This window comes from Amblyomma maculatum, chromosome 6 (genome assembly GCF_055883805.1).
Source record: "Amblyomma maculatum isolate TAMU_Amacu chromosome 6, ASM5588380v1, whole genome shotgun sequence".
In the NCBI taxonomy this organism is placed as follows: domain Eukaryota; kingdom Metazoa; phylum Arthropoda; class Arachnida; order Ixodida; family Ixodidae; genus Amblyomma; species Amblyomma maculatum.
This window is the reverse complement of record NC_139349.1, coordinates 155,910,460-155,930,393: the sequence shown is the minus strand read 5'-3', so window position 1 is coordinate 155,930,393 and position 19,934 is coordinate 155,910,460. Positions and strand designations below refer to the sequence as shown.

General features: G+C 43.4%; 1 protein-coding gene, 1 long non-coding RNA gene and 2 other non-coding genes across 4 annotated transcripts in view; 1 reads left to right on the top strand and 3 right to left on the bottom strand.

The window, feature by feature from the left end:
• Positions 1-19,934, bottom strand: part of LOC146187118 (uncharacterized) — a 40,552-nt gene that overhangs the window by 8,195 nt on the left and 12,423 nt on the right. The gene's annotated exons all lie outside the window — the stretch shown is intronic.
• On the bottom strand, positions 13,603-16,992 carry LOC146187120 (uncharacterized). Its single transcript, XM_084605833.1, has 4 exons — positions 16,813-16,992; positions 14,370-14,498; positions 13,829-13,870; positions 13,603-13,738 (listed from the first exon to the last, which is right to left on the bottom strand). Exons 1-4 carry the CDS (start codon positions 16,990-16,992, stop codon positions 13,667-13,669), a joined length of 423 nt encoding a protein of 140 aa, XP_084461959.1. The 3' UTR covers positions 13,603-13,666.
• TRNAL-CAA (transfer RNA leucine (anticodon CAA)) lies at positions 14,789-14,861 on the bottom strand. The gene has a single exon. It is a non-coding gene; the product is annotated as a tRNA-Leu (tRNA).
• Positions 14,916-14,988, top strand: TRNAS-UGA (transfer RNA serine (anticodon UGA)). Its single transcript has one exon. It is a non-coding gene; the product is annotated as a tRNA-Ser (tRNA).

The following is a 19,934-nucleotide window of genomic DNA, read 5'->3' as shown; positions in this document are numbered from 1 at the left end:
TCGGTCGTTCTTTTTATCTAAAAAACAGGGCTATAGACATAAGAAAAAAAATATAATACCACAACATTAAGTGATAAGGCATAAACAAAGAGGCATGTCCTTCACTACTGTAGGTCTTGCATCTGAGGTGGAATGAAAAAGCTCAGTAAGAACAGAGAGCTTGTTAAAAAATAACAGCGCATTTTTGAGACATGAACAAAAAAATGACAACACAGCACTTTGTCGAGTGTGCCATCATTTTTTCCTTTCCCAATATGAACCAGCAACTAGCCCGTTCTTCCACCCTTGTGAGAAATGAGACTACCTTAAATCCACACGATTATAAATGAAAACCAAATCCGGAAGGAAAACAGGTGCTAAAAACAGCTCTCGGATAAATAAATTAAAATAAAGACCTGGAGGGATACTTAAAGTCTGCTTTTAAGGGTATAATGTGGTAGGCATATATATATATATATATATATATATATACCTGCTTTAGCAACATTGTACAAAAGTGCGACTCGGAAGGGCTTGATTGCCATCTCACCCTTCAATCGTAAGGAGCTCCAGGCAATTCGGCATCTCATGCGGCCTCATGATGCCACACAAACTAACACCAAAAATCAATGCCTGACCCACAAAGATGTCACCTGCTTATTACCAAATGCTAGAACCCTGCTCATGACTATTTGCTCACGACGTTGCCAACAACAATGCAAGATTTTGGGGAAACTGGGCCTTCAATACTGTCACATTAAAAATAAGTGACCAAAAACACAGCAAAAACAGGTAAAATAATGAACATAAGTTACGTTTAAGAGAAATTTATCACGCTTACTCTTTTTTATCGTTAGTTTCCGTATACGCGCCGCCTCGTCACTGGGCTTAAGTTATTAGCCTAAGGGGCGCCCGAGCGTGGAGCCAGCTCTTACATTTTTCTGTGTGTATGGGGGGGAGGGGGATTCATTTTTTCTCTGATGATATGCCGCTGGATGCCACACTCTCACAAGGACGATTTAGTGTGGGTTGCACTTGGGCAGCTAGCAGACGACAGAGGTTATATAGAGGTGGTGAGCATGTGCGGTACTTCAGTGAACACGACATTTCATACAATCTCAAGGATAGTGCTTATTTCTGCCAGTCGTGGTGGACATCTTGTGTGTCTTTCCATTGCCATTGCTTACTTATTTTGTGTATGTGGGGCAACATATCTCTTCTCACCATTTACAAGTGCAGATGTTTGCATCATACTATGCTCTATAAATCGATTTATTTGCAAGATTTGTTTCATCTCTCAAGTCTGTATTCAGCTTATTTTACTTGACCTGCTGTTTGAGGACCTTCTCGAGCATTGCCGTGGGTTGCAGCTCCCAGTACGTACTCGAGAAGGCACATTAATAAGTGCATGTACCGTGTTTGCCAAAAGTAACCAGGCTGCATGTTTTGCTTCTTGCTTGTATTCTGAAGCTAACATGGATCCCCTAAGGATCATAACTCTTTGGTAAGTGAAGACAGGAGCTCTCATTTATTTTGCACCAATTTACAGCATCAGAAGTTTAATGAATTCTCTGCTCACCGACTGAGAAGCGGAACACGCAGCCTGGTTACTTCTGGCAAAGAGAGTACATCAGTATCATGAGTGCATTAATGTTTCACGTCTTCATTTCATTTTTCTGCACAGTGAAAAAAGGGAGTGTTTTAGAGAACACTCAGAAATATTTGAGAAATGCCAAATGCATGCACTATCTATCACCTTATTTTTTCCCAATCTTCCCCGTGTGAGCCATCATGCATGGAAAACAACATGCAAGGAGGAGGAGGAGGAAAAAACTTTATTAAAAAAAATGTAAACACTCCCAGGAGGACCTCTTAGTCCAGGAGCCCTCTGGCTGTTCCTTCTAGCTTAGCCCGCTCGACCAGCCGTAACTGATCTGCAGGTTGCGTGGCTAGAAGGGCAGCCTCCCAGGAGGAGGGGGTGGGGTGTTTAACGGGAGGAACGCGGATTGGATGTGGGCATTCCCATAAGTGATTGTAGAGGGTGGGTGGGGTGGCGTTGCATGTGGTGCAGTACGGTGGGAAGTCCGTGGGGTGAAATATGTGGGCAAATTGAGGAGATGGGAACGAATGTGTTTGGAGTTGTCGCCAGTACGTGCTGTCGATGTGAGAAAGCGTGGGATGTGGTGGCGGGAACGTGGCACGGCAGCGACGATAGTACTGAACAATTGTAGTGTAGTCAAGAGGTTCGATGGTGGTGTATAATGAAGGTTTGGGGAGGACATCCACCGGCGCCCGGAAGCTTAGTTCTCGGGCAAACGCATGAGCGCGCTCATTTCCGAGGATGTCCTCATGCCCAGGAACCCATGTGATGGTGATGGTATCGGGAGGGGTAGGTAGAGTAGATAATATTTTAGCAGATGAGTGTGGGAGGGTTCCTCGCAGTAGATATCTGTATGCTGTTTAGGAGTCTGTGCATATTGTGGTGTGCTGAGTCTGCAACTGACTGATGTGTGCAATTGCAAGTGTAATGGCCAAGCATTCGGCCTCGGCGATGCTAGTGCAGTGGATGGAGGCGGCATTGAATGTTGAGCGGCGAATGTCCGTGAATACAGCAGTGCAGATGTGAGGAATGTCCGGATTGTGTGAAGCATCCGTGTAGATGATGTCTTGGCGTGTGGAGTACTGTTTGGAAAAATATGAGGCACGGGCTGCGCGACGACCTTCGTGGTGTTCGGGATCCATATTTTGTGGGAGGGGTTTGAGCTCGAGGAGGCTCCGCAGATGCGGAGGGATGGGTATATGAATATGAGGTGAGGGATCAGGGGTATTGTAGCCCATTGAGCGTAAGCGATGAGTGCCTGTAGATGTTGTGCGGAGTCGACGTTGCTGGCTGGAGAGGTGCGCCTCTATGATCTCCTCAACATTGTTATGAATGCCTCATTGAAGGAGCCGAATTGTACTGGTATGACGAGGTAAATGGAGGGCTACTTTAACGGCTGAGCGGTGTAGGACGTTAAGTTTATTGAGTTGGGTTTTGGTGATGTGATGGTAGGGGAGGTGGTAAGCTAGTCGACTAACGATAAGGGCATCTACGAGTCTTAAAGTGTCTTTTTCCTTGAGGCCATGATTGCGGCTTGAAATGCGACGAATGAGATGTGTTATCTGGTTGATTTGGCGCTGCAGGAGGTGTATGGTGTAGGTGGCTCTAGTGTCCTGTTGAATGTGGAGACCTAGCAGTCGGAGCCGTGGTACTGCAAGGCCGTACTGCCACGCTGGTCATGCTAGCAGTTGTTCCCCACAGTGAAGGCACAGCACACACCATTGGCTGCTTTTATACCAGCCCCAATTGCATAATGAATTCAAATCAGAGGTGTGCTGCTAAAGTTTTATTAAAGTAGAGGCGCTTTCATATTAAAAACATTCTTATTACTGCGGACAGGAGACTATGCACGGTGGAGCGTCGTCTGAAATGCAGGCTGCAATATCAAATGACACATTTTTTTTTTCTTTGCAGGGAGGGAGTTGACTCAGTGGCCGACCCTCAGACGAAAGTGCTTGATGAAGATGCTACTGCACAAAAGCAATATAGAATAAGGCATGTTTTCTTCAGCATAAGGCACGGTCACAGTCAGCTTATCAGCTTTAGCTTATAGACGCATGATTTTTCGTATTACACTGGCGACGACGGCATCACGACCAGCGGTCACCTATCACCGTAGTGTGAGGTTTTCGGCCCCGCGACACCGACGGAACTGATCAACGGAAGGTTGTCAAGAGGCACCGCTTTGTTCAAAAGTTTTGTCTGCTCCTTTAATGATGCAAGGTATGCTCTCGCCTTTTTGGACCGAAAGAGCAACGGAAATACCTCAGCAATCAGGAACTTAATGCTAACCCCTCCCCACTTTCGTGGCGCGGGTACACAGCGGAAACGGACAAGTACCCTTTTATATGCGTGAACGCATGTTGCTAAAACAAGCTAAATCTAATAGCGTAAGAATAATATGCTTCTGATTGTATGCTGAATTATGCAGCAATGGCCCATCCATTTCAGCCTGCTCGGCAATCTTTATACGAAGCCCAAAACACGTCCGAGGATCACTAAAGTCGCATATTATAGTAAAGGCTTTTCAAAGAAAAGAGAATGTGCGAATAAAATATTTTTGCTGAAAAAAAAAAATCTGTGACCACCATCTAAGCATGAATGCAAAAGTGCAGCCTACATAGCCTACATCGCGAATAGCAGACGACATGGGAATGATATCTCATGACGTCAGCGGCCAATGGTTGCCAGACCAGAAAGCCAATTTCAGTAATAATAAAAATTATGTTTAAAACTATCTGCTGCACCGAATGAGCTCAAATTTCGAGGATTTATAATTTAACGTGTGAGGAGTGAAATGCAATAACTAGTTTATGCTCAGTTGTTAGCTGTCGTGACCACCTTAATGAATCAAGTGAAACGTGATAGTGCATGCATACGTTACATCTTAAAATATTTCTTAGCAATTACCAAAGTATGTCCTTTCCATGCACTAGAAAAGTAAATACCGAACACTCGGACCGTGTGTCGCATGCTGACGATATACTTGCATGAATGCGCATGCCTGAGTGCACAGGGAATTGAGGTCTGCTCTCACGCTCGAGAAGGTCTTCGAACAATGCTGTAAAATAAGTTGATGCTAGAACTTGACAGATCAAATATAATTTGCAAACCCGAACTCATTAAGCTCGATATGTAACGAACATCTGATCTTGTAAATTATGTGATGGGAGACAATGTCACACACATACAAAATATGTATGCGGCGACAGTTAGAGATGTAATAGATGAGCACTGCAGATCAGCTTAAATGAGCACCTGCCTGCACATTATTAAAGACACCCTAAAAGCAAAAGAAAATTTCACCCGAAGCTCTGCGGTCCTAGTCAATAAAAACAGCCGCAGCCATTCCTCACCGCCCCATCACCTCTCCGTTGTTTGCTAGTTGGATGCGAGCAGCCAACATAAAATCATCCTGGCAAGTCTAGCAGCCAGCAGGTAGCCCGGAACTGTCCACCTGGAGAAAGACTAATGCCAGAGCAACCCTAGTAAACAAATGGCTGGGCTGTACTCAGGCGACCTGCGGACAGTGGATAATCTAAGAGGCCCACTGATATACACAATGACAGTCAAGGAAAGAATACATATCATCAAATATAAAGCAAAGTCAACTAGTGTATTACAAAAAAAAAACAGCACTGAAGAACTGTGATTGAGTCCCCTTGAGTACAATTACATGTTTGGGAACAGAACAGATACAGTGACTTGACAGTGACAGTGACAGATACAGCTGGAAGGGCACAAGAATTACTGATTCTCATGTGCTGCCAAGCAGAAACACACCTGCTGGAAGGGTACAAGATCAACCAGTTCACTAATTATTGCCATTACTTAACAACACAAGACAATGACAACAAAATTATTAAACCAAGCATTGGCTGGAAGGAAGTGCTTGAGAACTCTACACTCAATCAGTGTCACATGCTGCATGGCAGCAATAGCAATAAATCAGTTGTCAAAATAAGGTAGTGATCCATTTTATGCAATTACCTACACAGATCATTCTCTCAAGATTAAATAAGGAGTGCAACAATTAACACACACATAGCATGGAAGGTAATAGTAGGCCTGTAGTAACTGCACTTAGCCACAAAGTGATTGGTCAAGAGGTTGTACATGGGTTGAATAGCATGCCCACATCTGCTACACTGTTCCTTAAGGATGTTACTCCACATTAGCACACTTCAGATGAACAGGCAGCATGAGTAGACAAACGGCCTTGCTCATATTTTATGTTCTGAGGACTGTCCTATACAGCAAACAATTGAAGAAATGCATTCAAACACTGGCCAAACACACCCATTTATGGATCGTTCATTTCTTACTTTCTAATATGAATGCTTTTTGAATCTGTAAAATGGACAGTTATCAACATGCATTGCTTAGAGCTTCAGCATGGCTACGGACCTACAAGGCTGCCGCGATACCTCAAGCGACAAGATTCTGAATTAGAGGGACGTCACTGGACAGTGCACTACAGAAAAGCAACTGGAGTGGCTGAGGCTTCAGAGGGCATAATCATACATACTTACCTGGATGAAGACCAAATCAAGGATGCTTCCCGCTATCTCACCAAAAATCAACCAAAAAGAATTTACAAATTGTTGCCTCTGTTAGTGACAGCCTGTTCATAACAGGGGGTTAGATAAGGGCTGTCCTGAGCCTTAATGTGTAATATAAATTTATTAGGCAAAGGCGTGACAAAGCAGGATTCAGATAGGATGGCTACACAAAAGCCCTAACTTTAAGGCAGTACTGGGTGGGCCTAGAAACAAAAAGAGTGCTGCCTAGTTGCTAAAAAGTAAATGATTATACTTTTGTCTTTTGACCTGTGGCTTGCTTTCTTACATACCATGTTTGTTTTGCTGCCAAGGCTCCAACTTTCATTAAGTACTGCTATTTTAAGGTGTGATCCCCTTTATGTCAATGGCGTCAGGCCAAGCACTCAAAAATCCTTAAACATGTGAAGGGGGGGGAGGTTACCACAAAGACAGCCTCTCACCTCTTCCCTGCATTGATGGTCAGCTGAGCTCCCAAGCTTATTTTGTAATCATTGCCACCAGCTCCTTCCTCACCTGCTAGAAGGACCTTGCAAGGATAGAAAACGTTGTCGGGCTAGTGGTGTTGATTCATGATTGACAGTGCTTAATTAACCACACGGACAGAGTAAACACATAAAAGACGAACACAGGCTCTAAACTTTAACCTTATTCTGGAACCACCGATACTCTGCTTATATACCCATAAAGGCACCGACTAGTGGTGATTTTCGACACTTGTGACAAATAAAAACAAAAAGAAGCACCGTAAGAGCAAACCCGAACAAGGGGAGAACAAAATAGGCAAATTATTTTTTAAGCCGCCAACACGTGGAACAATGGAATAATAACAGCAAAAAAAAATGCAATGGTAACAGAAAATGGGTAACAGAGGTAAGCTAACAATTAACACAGGAAAACAGCCCTATTGAAAAAACTCATATGTAGTTGTCATATGAGTCTCATATATATGAAACTATTGGATATGTGTCATATGTGCTCGTATGTAATATGTGTCCCTCATATGGCACATATGTGTCATGTGTGTCTCATATATATGCAATTGGATATGTGTCCCTCATATGGCGCATATGTGTCATGCGTGTCTCATATATATGCAATTGGATATGTGTCCCTCATATCCTCTAGCATGATATGAGGGCACATGCACGTAACCATACGAGGGCCTCATCATGGGGTACTACCTCATTACTCATGTGCACTGTAAAGCAATTCAGGGGCATGTCCAGCTAACAGCTCTTAAGAGGCAGGCAGGCTTTCTGAACAAGCTTCAAACTCTTCAGTGCAGCAAATGCTGCATCCAAGTAACACATGCAGATTCAGCAGCCTGTTCAGTGAAATTCAGCAGCCTGTTCAGGTTTCAGTGAAATACTTTTTCGTTTTGTCTTTATTTACTTCATATCTCGCAGCATCTCTGCAATATAGCGGTTCAGCTTTGATCGCCGCACTTTTGCTTCTTCAGCAGCACCTGGAGTGTTCAATATATAGGCATCAAATGCATCTGAAAGAGTAAAAGAATAAGTTGTGGTTTAGCTCCGGTTAACCCTAGTTGAATTGCGAAAGCAACAGAAGTTTCTTTTGCCTGCAACATTATTCCCCATCATGCCCTATTAGTGTATGGTGCTACATTATTGGGGGCACTTAAAGGGGTTATGAAATGCCTAAAATGAGGTAAAGCAAATCGGACGAGAGATAGGTACTCCCTCAGTTAATTCACCGCAAGAATTTTTCAGCTAGCTTCATTAACACCGGATATATCGGCAATTAAAAATAGCACTCACCCTCTCCCTTCTAAACTCAACACTTGGAGACACACAAAAAAAAAAAACAAAGAAAACAGCTCGGGAACTCCGCCCCGCCTCTGTCGTGGGACTTTCGCAGCTACCGGAAATATGTCAGCCACGTACTGGGCGTCGCGGCTACAGCCAATGGCAGCCTTCGCGAAACGTCACTCTTGGCACTTGTAATGTAGGAACTCACAGCAGAATAGTTCCAAATCTCACCGCCCCGCGAGAACCGAGCAGCCCACGAATTTCAAAAAACGCAGTTCTAAAAAAATAATAATAGATCACTGCCTTTGTTGCAAGTTGTACTTTGGGGGAACACTCGGAAGCATTCGTTTTACACATTCAAAACGTTTATCAGTGACCTTTCAAGCCATTTCCTACCACCTTGAAGCTCATCCTTTAAGGGTATGACATGAGAGCATAAGCTATCAGCCCACATATGAAGTCACGCTTCAACCAACCCCTATGGGCGTGCCTGCGTGTCATAGGGGTAATGAGAATGCAAATGGTTCTGGCAGGCTGATTCTGATATCACCCTCCCATATGGAAGGAGCAACTCGAGTTGGCAGCTCCTGCCCGTGGCATAGGGGTAATGTGAATTCAAATGTCATGGCAGGCTGATTTTTTTATGAGGAGACCGTAGCTGCGCCTCTTCATGGCTTAGCTGCGGCCACCCGAGATCTCGCTTTGGCTGTCGTAGTATTGCTTTCGCAATAATAATCATCACACAATTTGATACAGGTAGGTACTGTAAAATAAAAGCACTTAAATTGTGCACACTGAGCCAAGAGACCAGGGTTCAATTCCAGCCATAGCAGTCACATTTCAATGAAAGCGAAGTACAAAACCTGTGCTGCATTGGCAGTGCACATTAAAAAACCTCCAGGTGGCTGAAATTACCCAGAACCTTCCTTTAAGACATCCCTCATAGCTTGAGTTGCTTTGGTACATTTACACTCCATAAATCAACCATGTAAATAAGAGAAAGACTAAATAAAAAGATGTAAATGTAAAAGATACTTACTGCCCACTGCTGCCAGCTTTTCTGGGCTCAGCCCAGGCTTCTGCACACTGTCTGCAGTTTTCAAAAAACGCCTGCACGCCGCTCCGGTGACGCTCCTTCCACGAAGAGCCGGGACCCCCCACAAAAGTTTTGCTGTATCCTTGCAAAACAAGGAGTCTCGGCCTCGGGAAAGGAGCCAGCGCCACCGTTCTGCACTAACGTAGTGGCCATTCCCGAGGTGGACCTGCAATAAACGGCATATTCTTTGTATAAAGCCATATAACAGGTTTAGGAGAGATATATTATTCTGTACATTAAAATTGCTAGATACCCTTTTTTCAGAATTGCCACATTTTTATTATTAAGATAATGGCAAATTTCCTTGCACACGATAACAATAAACATAGCACGCATCCGCTCTTCTTTGGACTCGGAAGCACATTAGACTAGTTAGACCGCATGGTCGCAACAAAGATGTGCGAAGTGAAACTCTATTAAGCTTCCTTTGGTAGTCATTTTGCCGAAACCTCCACTAATTCAGGCTCGACGGCATGGTGGCAGCACTGCTGTGGTGCCAAGCACGGTGGAAGAAGAAAGGTGCTCCACCGGCGAGGCTGCTCTGCAGCGAGCGAGCGGCCGCTTAGTGCGACTGGAAGAGAGGGCAGCCGCTAAGGGCGGCACATGTTCTGGGGGACATCCTCCGCTGATTCTGCTGACGTGCCTTTGGAGTAGCGACACCCGCAGTGATAATTTTCCCTTCAATCATAATTAAAAGACCATAACATGGACACATTTCTGTTTTCGTTATTTACACGTCCATTTCTGAGCAGGAAGAAGCTTTCTTACCGCTTACTGATTAAATAACTCAATTTTCGAGAGAGGAGAGAGAAGCATCATCTCGAGCAGATGACGCCTAGTGCTCACTGCCTCGGAGCGCGCTTTGAATGCACTTCTAACGGACTGCTACTTTGTGTGGCCAAAAAAGAGCGGCATCATGTCATCATGCTGCCGATAGCAATGTCTTACGGGTGATTGGCAGGTCAGCTAACGTGTGTACAATGATTTGCCAGACCATATCACGCAGTCTCTTAGATTGCGAGTGCATCGATTCACGTGCTCTGACCAGATATCTACCTATCTACCTTTCATGGATTTCTCTACTGGAACGTGATGTTGTACACCTCAAGCAAGAAAGCCAGTTGCTCGCCCGGCGGCTCGCATTTTTCAAATGCTAGAGAGGGTAGAAGCAGTTTTCCGATAATATGCAGTAAACTTAACCGTTACCTCACAATCGACGAATCGCACTGCATTTCCATGCGCTGAGCATAAATTATATACATATGACAGCGCATCCTTTAAATTACTATGTTGCAGCAAGGTTGCGACTGTTCAGTGGACAAAGACGATAGGAAAAAATAGTTGCAGTTTGAGAAAGCTTGCATAAGCCCCTATACGCCATTGTGGTAGTGAAAAAAAAAGCTAGCCGGCTATCGAACAATCGAATGATGGCATATGTACCATGGTTGCTGCAAGCCTTAATATTTACAGCGGTGCTCGGTAACCCAAACAGCCGCGAAGTAACTTTGAGTCCACGGAGTGTGCTCGCTGATATTTGATAGGGCCTAAGCTAGCCGTCGTGTATGCGTGTATCTGACTATCGAGAACAACGACATGCGGTGCTGTTTCTGGTTCTTTGTTTTTTGCACTTTCTCTAAGTTTTGTTTAAGCATTCAAGTAGAATAACGAACCGGATGCCTTAAACGATATCAGCTACCTGCTTATATACCTCGCACGTACACCTTTAAACATTATATATTTATTTAAAGAACCCTTAAAGGCCCTCTTTAAGGGTACTAAAAGTGGAGTTGACAATAAATTCATTGTCTCTCTGACAGCATCAGTCATTATTTGTCTCAAATAACCAAAACAAAAAAAAATCTCAAAATATTTTCGTCCACAAAACGCAGACAGAATATAGACAAGCATGCCGACACCACATGCAAGACAGCAGTACAAATCACCCTGACTGAAGCCACAAAAGGGTAGAATTTTAAACTACATAATTTGCAATAATACGAAATGCCACCTAGCTGTAAAATTGTTCAGAAAGGATAGGAAAGCTCCAAAGGGCCTACTGTGAAAGTTTCAATGAAATAACAAAACCCCCGAAGTTGCCCCGCCGGGGTGGTGCAGTGGTAAGACGCCCGACTACTGTGCCGGAGTACCCGGGTTCGAACCCGACCTCGGTGGCTGCGTTTCGATGGAGGCGAAACGGAGTGGCGTCCGTGTGCTGTGCGATGTCAGTGCACGTTAAAGAACCCCAGGTGGTCGAAATTTCCGGAGTCCTCCACTACGGCATCTCTCATAGCCTTAGTCGCTTTGGGACGTTAAACCCCACAAACCAACCAAGAAGCCAACAGTCGGCGAGGCCAAGGAAAGCGTTGGAGATGGTACTTTAGGTCTTTTTATTTATTTTTTTTTCTTTTTGAATGTTTGCTTAGATAATCACAGAAATTAGTAATGTAATCTGTTTAGGGGAAAGATAATTAAACACAAAATAGAAGAAAAAACAACGTGCCGATGGTGGGAACCGAACCCACGACCTCCGAATATCGCGTCCGGCGCTCTCCAGCTGAGCTACATCGGCCGCTGTCCCCCCTGCTACTTGCTTGGGTATTTATGTTGTCTGTATACGAACCTTGAGAGTGTTCACCAGCGCCACCCTCAGCCATAGCGGCGGACGTAGAACGTCCATTGTTACCGCCAGCGTCACATAGGACGTGATCAAGAGCGTGGGCGAAAGCTGTGCTAGAACCCTCTTACGCTACCTATGGCTTCAAGACTGCCAGAACCGAGACCCCCGTAAGCTACAAGCAGATCAATTAAGGGGAAATGAGGGTGCTCGTTATAATACATGAAGGAAAGAAGCCAACAGTCAGCGAGGCCAAGGAAAGCGTTGGGGATGGTACTTTAGGTCTTTTTATTTTTTTTTTCTTTTTGAATGTTTGCTTAGATAATCACAGAAATTAGAACTTGATGTAGTCAAGTATGGATAATGTATACCAGAGCTTCATAAATGACTACAATCCTTTTTGTTCTTGATTCAATCAACTGTATTGTGTGGCCAGAGTGGAAAAATCACTCTGCATTTGTAGGTATGAAAACTAATGAGTGATTATGATGAGGATAAAGTAAAATGTGTATCACACGAGGCTATAATGCCCTAGAGCAAATAGCACGATACTATGGTTTGGTTTGAGAGGTTTAACGTCCCAAAGCGATTCAGGCTGTGAGAAAAGTCGTAGTGGAGGCCTCCGGAAATTTGGAGCCCCTGGGGTTCTTTACCGTGCACTGACATCGCACAGTACATGGGTGCCTTGCTTTTCGCCTCCATCGAAAGTGGCTCCCGAGGCCGGGATTCGATTCCGCATCCTTGGGCACAGTATTACAGTGCCGTAACGACTGCGCCACCCCGGCGGGCCATAGCGGGAGACTATGGTGATAGCCGAGGGGTCTAAAGCATTGGAAACATAATTGATCTGTATGAGCTGTCAGTGGTTCAAAATACCGAGAGCTGTTGGGTGTTTTTTTTTTATGCTCCATATACCATTTCGATAGAAAATTCCATGTTTCTTAAAGGTTCGCTGCAGACCCATGTTTAGCATATTGTTTGTTATGGTTTCCACATTATTTGCCTGCACTGCCATGAATGGAAGCTAAAAGATTTTCGAGCTTAGAAATTGGTTCTAAATATGAAGGAAAGTTACTCTACCTGGCCAGTGACCTCGGCAAGGGCACCCAGGTTGGGTTGCTGAAGTGTCATGCTGGTGGAAGCCTGCAAAATGTGAAAATTGTTCAACTACTCCATTCCACTACTATGCATTACTATTTTAAGGCAACTAAAATGAACAAATTAACAGCCTACCTGGTAGCAGCTGTCCTCTGGTGGCTGAATGTCCACTGGGTACTACATGTAAGACGCAATATGAAATAAGATTACAGTAACAAAATTATACTGGACTAATAAAACAAATAAAATGAAGCCTCACTACCCTGCTGGTTCCCAATCATTGTTTTTTTTATGCTCCATATACCATTTCGATAGAAAATTCCATGTTTCTTAAAGGTTCGCTGCAGACCCATGTTTAGCATATTGTTTGTTATGGTTTCCACATTATTTGCCTGCACTGCCATGAATGGAAGCTAAAAGATTTTCGAGCTTAGAAATTGGTTCTAAATATGAAGGAAAGTTACTCTACCTGGCCAGTGACCTCGGCAAGGGCACCCAGGTTGGGTTGCTGAGGTGTCATGCTGGTGGAAGCCTGCAAAATGTGAAAATTGTTCAACTACTCCATTCCACTACTATGCATTACTATTTTAAGGCAACTAAAATGAACAAATTAACAGCCTACCTGGTAGCAGCTGTCCTCTGGTGGCTGAATGTCCACTGGGTACTACATGTAAGACGCAATATGAAATAAGATTACAGTAACAAAATTATACTGGACTAATAAAACAAATAAAATGAAGCCTCACTACCCTGCTGGTTCCCAATCATTGTTTTTTTTATGCTCCATATACCATTTCGATAGAAAATTCCATGTTTCTTAAAGGTTCCACTGCAGACCCATGTTTAGCATATTGTTTGTTATGGTTTCCACATTATTTGCCTGCACTGTCATGAATGGAAGCTAAAAGATTTTCGAGCTTAGAAATTGGTTCTAAATATGAAGGAAAGTTACTGTACCTGGCCAGTGACCTCGGCAAGGGCACCCAGGTTTGGTTGCTGAGGTGCCATGCTGGTGGAAGCCTGCAAAATGTGAAAATTGTTCAACTACTCCATTCCACTACTATGCATTATTATTTTAGGGCAACTAAAATGAACAAATTAACAGCTTACCTGGTAGCAGCTGTCCCTTGGTGGCTGAATGCCCACTGGGTTCTACATGTAAGACGCAATATGAAATAAGATTATTACAGTAAAAAAATTATCCTGGACTAATAAAACAAATAAAATGAAGTCTCACTTCCCTGCTGGTTTCCAAATTTCTTTTCTTTACTTCAACTTGCAATAATTTCAATTCTATTGGTGTACCCGTGTAATTCAAATTAATGAGCTTTTAGTGTAAAACTGAGAAAAGCAAAGTGCAGGCAGTGAACTTCTATAGCTTGCGGTGCTCAAGATTATTTAAAAGAAAAAGTTCTGTCATGCTAGTAATCATGCTAACAACAGGCTGGAAGCGAAAATGATTCAGTCCTACACGTGAAATATGTTTCCAACTGCTCAGTGTAGTTGAAGTAGCAACCGTCACTGCATATAAACTGCTTAATGTGGAGAGAAAAAAAAAGCTAGAAGTTTCAGAAAAGCTCGCTAACACAGCATTCTTGTTTTTTTTTGAAGACATGCAATGAACGTCATAAGCTGATGGTTAGTTCTATACCTCAGTGTTTTGAAAGTCCACTTGAGAACGATCAACTTGAGCTGCAGGAACTGTTGCTGTCGATTTCTTCGTCAGCTGGCTGCCATGTGGAGCTCCTGGCATCTCTGTAATGTCGTTGCCACTAGGCTCCTGCACAAAATAGACATTTCTAAAATGCTCAGCACCTATAAAGAGGCATATAATTCCATACAGGAGGAATGATTTTTTTTTTACCGCTGCAATGTGCCACATAGAGGGAATGAGACATGCGGCAACAGCATAAGACAAGATATGAAGCAAAGAAGCCAACAGTCGGCAAGGCCAAGGAAAGCATTGGGGATGGTATTTTTTTTAATACTTACTCGGATAATCACAGAAATTAGTAATGTAATCTGTTTAAGGTAAGGATAATTAAACACAAAGTAGAAGAAAAAACAACGTGCCGATGGTGGGAACCGAACCCACGACCTCCGAATATTGCGTCCGGTGCTCTTCCAACTGAGCTACATCGGCCGCTGTCCCCCCTGCTACTGCCCAATACCCAAAAAAATAGCAGGGGGGACAGCAGCCGATGTAGCTCAGTTGGAAGAGCACCGGACGTGATATTCGGAGGTCGTGGGTTCCGTTCCCACCATCGGCACGTTGTTTTTTCTTCTACTTTGTGTTTAATTATCTTCCCCCTAAACAGATTACATTACTAATTTCTTTGATTATCCGAGTAAACATAAAAAAAAAGTACCATCCCCAACACTTCCCTTGGCTTCGCCGACTGTTGGCTTCTTTCCTTTATGTATTATAACGAGCCCCCTCATTTCCCCTTGATTGATCTGCTAAGACAAGATAGTTACTTCAACAAGTCCATGGTAAGCTGCCATTAGCAGCAACGGCACATTGGGTCTGTTCAATTTGGCTGCACTTTGCTGCACTAGTTCCACAAAGTGCAGCCCTTTAGTATTCCTTTTGCCAGTGCAGTGCATGCCTGCCCTTTTGCATATTCATTTACTGAAATTCCCAACCTATAGGCACCGTGCAGGAACCCAGGGGGCAGCCCTCGTGAACAGGCAACGCCATTAGTGAGCACCAGAGATTTTCCAGGAGAGTTGCGGCTGCCAGGGCAAGTGCTTAATTAAGGTGGCCGTAGGAAAGTCATAATTATAACTCTGAGGAGTAAAATAAGAACTGCGGACCCTGTAGACAGAATTTCAGCACATACCTCATTTACTCACATAATGAACCTACCTCCCACTTTTGTGACAGAGAATATATTTTTTTAAATGTCAATTGTTAATACATCCCTGTTTCACATCATTGTCATTGCAGGCCATAGTGCATACCTTGCAAACATGCCAAATGCTTCTCATTGATATTAACATGGTATATTTTTTTGGTGTTACATCATACAACGGGTGAAGGGGGGGGGGGTGACTTGCACTGCACAGCAAGCTTTGCAGAGTGCCAAGATGCTGCCAAGACCATTTCTCAAGACCCTCTATCCATCTTTGCATGCCAGCAGTACCAGCGAATCACATGAAAATGGAATGAGACAGTTCTCCCATGCCATAGGGCTTCTGCACAAGTTCAAAATGGTCGGCTCCCTCTCATGAGCGCAAAAGAAAAGGTTTTTCTGGTTCAAATTTTGTGTCACATCACTCGACTTCAGAATTCATAAGCCTAGATATGTGAACAATTGCAACATCTAGTTATCTCGCATAAAAAAAAGTTCTTTTTTTACTCAAACAGTTTTCTTTATACATACCTTCGGGCAATTACTACAGCGTGCTGCCATCCAGGGTTCTGCATATAAAACAGACACACCATTAGAACCATACTGAGCCAGATATTTCACATTTCTTGCTCAACAAAAGAGCTTTGATTTGAATTCTTACAGCTTTTCAGGCTACGCATGGTTCTAAGATCTTGCACAGATCATCTTCAGTGCAGGATCTAAGCACTACACTTGTTTCTATAAATTGTCCAAATGATGGTCAGTGGTCCTTTTAAAGTTAAAATTATTACAGTTCTCAAATTCAAAAGTGTTTGTGCATAAGACTCCTTACACTGATGCCTTTCTGTCACCTAACTTTTGAAGCACAACAATTAACTTGCATGGCAGAAATCTGTACATTTATAAAAGCACAAACACAAACAGCAGGTTTGTGCACCTAGAACTATACCAGTAGAACTCTGACTCGAGGGCATAAGTAAGGTGCGATGCTTCCAAGAATTTAGTTTAGGTCCACATTTCGTTTTATTAAAGCCGCATCCTAACATAGCACTGCGATAAAGCATATGTCCACATCAGATGAAGCCGCTCACACCTATGCAAGTGCTTGCATACTGCAATCAGCACAAACAGACCCATCTTGATATTGCAAGTTATTGCTTATCTCTCACCGAATTTGTTCAGGAAAACGTCTTCTAGCCGATCATGGCGAGCTTGCAACTCTGCTTTCTCTTTCCGTACTTGTTTGAGCCTCTGCAGGAGGGTGTTGCTTTTTTTTTGCTCCTCAACGAGCAACCTTTTCGGCACAACATCGTCCTCCGAGCTTGACTCCTCCTCGGACATCATCTCCTGTAGTTTCAGCCTTTTGGCCTTCCCCATCTTTCGTGCCGTCTCTTTTGCTGACACAGCCTGCAGTAACATGTCCCACATCATGTGCTTATATGTTGCAGCATGAAAACAAGGCAAAACATATAGTAGAACAGAGACCAAGCTTGATTGCAAAATTCCCTAATGAAGCTAAACATATATAGTACTAAGCATAGCTGTAAAGGTACACTAAACATGGTTTATTCAGTATGCATTTACTTCTAATAACTTCAGCATATCTATATGAAAGAACCAAACAAGGGTTGAGGGGAAGTCTCAGTTTGCGAACCAAGGCAACATTTTGGCAATTCCCCTTGTCGAAACATTGGCTTCACTTGTGACTGAGACTCCCACTACCCTTGTTCAGTTCTCTTTCTTATTCTGTATCTATATTTTCCCCTTCATTCTATCCTGGATCTTGAACACATCTAGAAACTATAAACCAGGCAAACAGTCACTGAAACTGAAATAAACATATGGTATTTTTTTTATTTGAGGTGTTTATTCTTGGGAAATTAGTAGCGTAAACATTTACCTGAGAATAAACAATTAAAAAGCAGAAGAAATAACTGCTACATGGCATCTATGGGATCCGAACCCATGACCCACTCCAGTGCAGCGCTCTACAACTAAGCTACGGTGGCAGATATTCAATGTCCTAGTTTTTTAGGTATTTATCTCACAAGTAACCTAACTTTCAGTTTTCATCCATGCCCCCCTCAACCATAGCAGTGTACAAAGGACCATTCTGTCGTGCCACTTATGCTCACTTAAATGATGCCCAGGAATGCTATGAGATTCCCTTTCAGGTATTAAAAGAATGCCACGACATTTCAGTTTTCTACACGTGATAAACATGCATGCACACATTTTCTTGTCCCCAGAGCACAAGGCCCACTACTGTTGTGACAACCGCTGATGAAGACAAAGAAGAGTTATATGTACAGTAATGGACAAATTAAGTTAACCTGCAATGTTGGAGCAATAAGCCTGAGGTGATCACGCAGGGTAAAGACATTTGCAAAACTAGAGACAACACGATAAAAACTGATTTTTTGTGCTAGCCAAAAGCATACAGGCACATATTGTGGAAGTACATACTGCAGGACGAAACAAAGAGAATGTCACTTGGCGCACCTCACACCAATAATATCGATCCAGGTGCACCTCTGCGCCCTTCTGTGTCTGTATATTTCTGGTTATCGTCTAAAACCTTTAGCACTTGCATGATGCTAACTGTAGCTTGCATATGCCATCCTCAGTCTGAAAATAGCTTGTCCATGACTGTACAGCAATAAGCATTTGTTGCAGCATGTCATGAAAGAACACACACAATTTGGAGCTTAAATTGCATGAAAACGTTCCCAAGATATGACAAAAAGAATTGCCCTATGCACTTCTCAAATCCTATACAAAATTCACTGTTGCAATAGGCAGCAGCAAGACAAGGCAAAATTTATCTCAGTACATACATTTGTCTTTTCAACTGTTTCCTGCGGTGGCAGAACTTCGTCAAAAATAAATTCCGGAACGGGAATTTTCTTTTTCGCCATTCTCTGAACGAGATCCGTCTGTGTTACTGAAACACAATGAATGAGAGAAGAAATCATGAAATGTCATTATTTAAGTGACAGCAAAGCCAAGACAAGCTACGAAAATGCTAGGCATTATCGCCTCATGCAGTCATGCAGTTACCGATAATTTATGAACATATACCTCACTTATGTCAGCACTACTAATAACGTTTCCGCGCACCTCTCCGCTAAGCAGCTTCGCCACCAAACTTCGTTAAGATCAGAGAAGCTAATTTCATGGGTTGTGAATGCATCACGGCGGTGTATTTGGCACGCTACTGAAATATGACAGACCGCACAGCGAAGTAATCGAAAAACTCACCTCCAAGTTCGATTACTTGGGCCGGATAAAACCCCTCATCTTCTTTTCTTCCGCCGCACCAGTAGGCATCTTTCTTCTTTTTTGGAACCTCGGTTACCGAGGTCGGGGAATAGTCGCGTATCAAAGACACGTGCACGACCGCTCTAGCGCCGTCACTGTATTTTACGTAGGCGTAAGTAGGAATTGACGCGCTCATGACAGATTAGAGTGAGCAAAGCTGGCTATCGCAAAGCACACGACACTGCTAACACTGCTAAGACCAAGAAACAGTCCGTGCAGTATGATCGTACGCATGGATGAAGTATGGTGGCTAGAAACGTCGTACGGTTAGTAATCAACTCGGATTGGCTTGGCGGCGCAAAGACTACTAGCAAGCCGCAAGCACCGCAAGCGCCGCAATCAAAAGGGGAACGGCTCAGCCTGGCTCAGCGATGGAGCGCCACAATATTGAAGATTAACTAGCAGAATACACTGCACCGAACAAATATCTAAATAGGAAGTAAGGGGTCGTCTTACAGCTATTATAATCAGATGCCCATATCAACTGCATTTAATTACCCCACATTTCCTAAATATGTACGATCCGCACTGAGCCTTCTGTGCAGCAGTGACTAACTTATATAATAGAAGGTTTCATACATTTTGGACGATTAATAACCCAAAACCCAAGGGCACTGTCCAGCTCGGAATCTGTAAGCGGCGAAAAAAACAACAAATGATATCCTGTATATTAGAGAACGGCACGTCATCCTTTAGCAGACGACGCGGACTAATTATCTTCAATTTTTCACGTTACCATGCATGACGTAAATGTGATTACTACACAAGTACCAATATTGCTTTCGGGCGAAAATATGTATTTTCAACGTACTACAAGATACAAACGAAACAGCCACTCTTGCTCGATGGTGCCGTGCTAGCCAACCCATGCCAATAGCATTGGTAGCTAATGACGGTGCAGTTTTTTTTTTTTCGTCTGGGAGTGGTGCACACTGGTTGCACATCGAGAAGCCTGCACAAATAGGTCTTCATTTGCACTTTTTGCGTCATACCGCCATGAGCAACAGCCAATCTACGACTCCGAAACGTCGCAAGCTTTA

Coding starts and splice junctions, on each gene's coding strand:
- LOC146187120 (XM_084605833.1), bottom strand. CDS start 16,992: ATGTTACTGCAGGCTGTGTCAGCAAAAGAGACGGCACGAAAGATGGGG. Junction 14,499..16,812: donor TCCTGCAGAGGCTCAAACAA/GTACGGAAAGAG, acceptor TATTTTGTGCAG/GAGCCTAGTGGCAACGACAT. Junction 13,871..14,369: donor TGGACTTTCAAAACACTGAG/GTATAGAACTAA, acceptor TCTTACATGTAG/AACCCAGTGGGCATTCAGCC.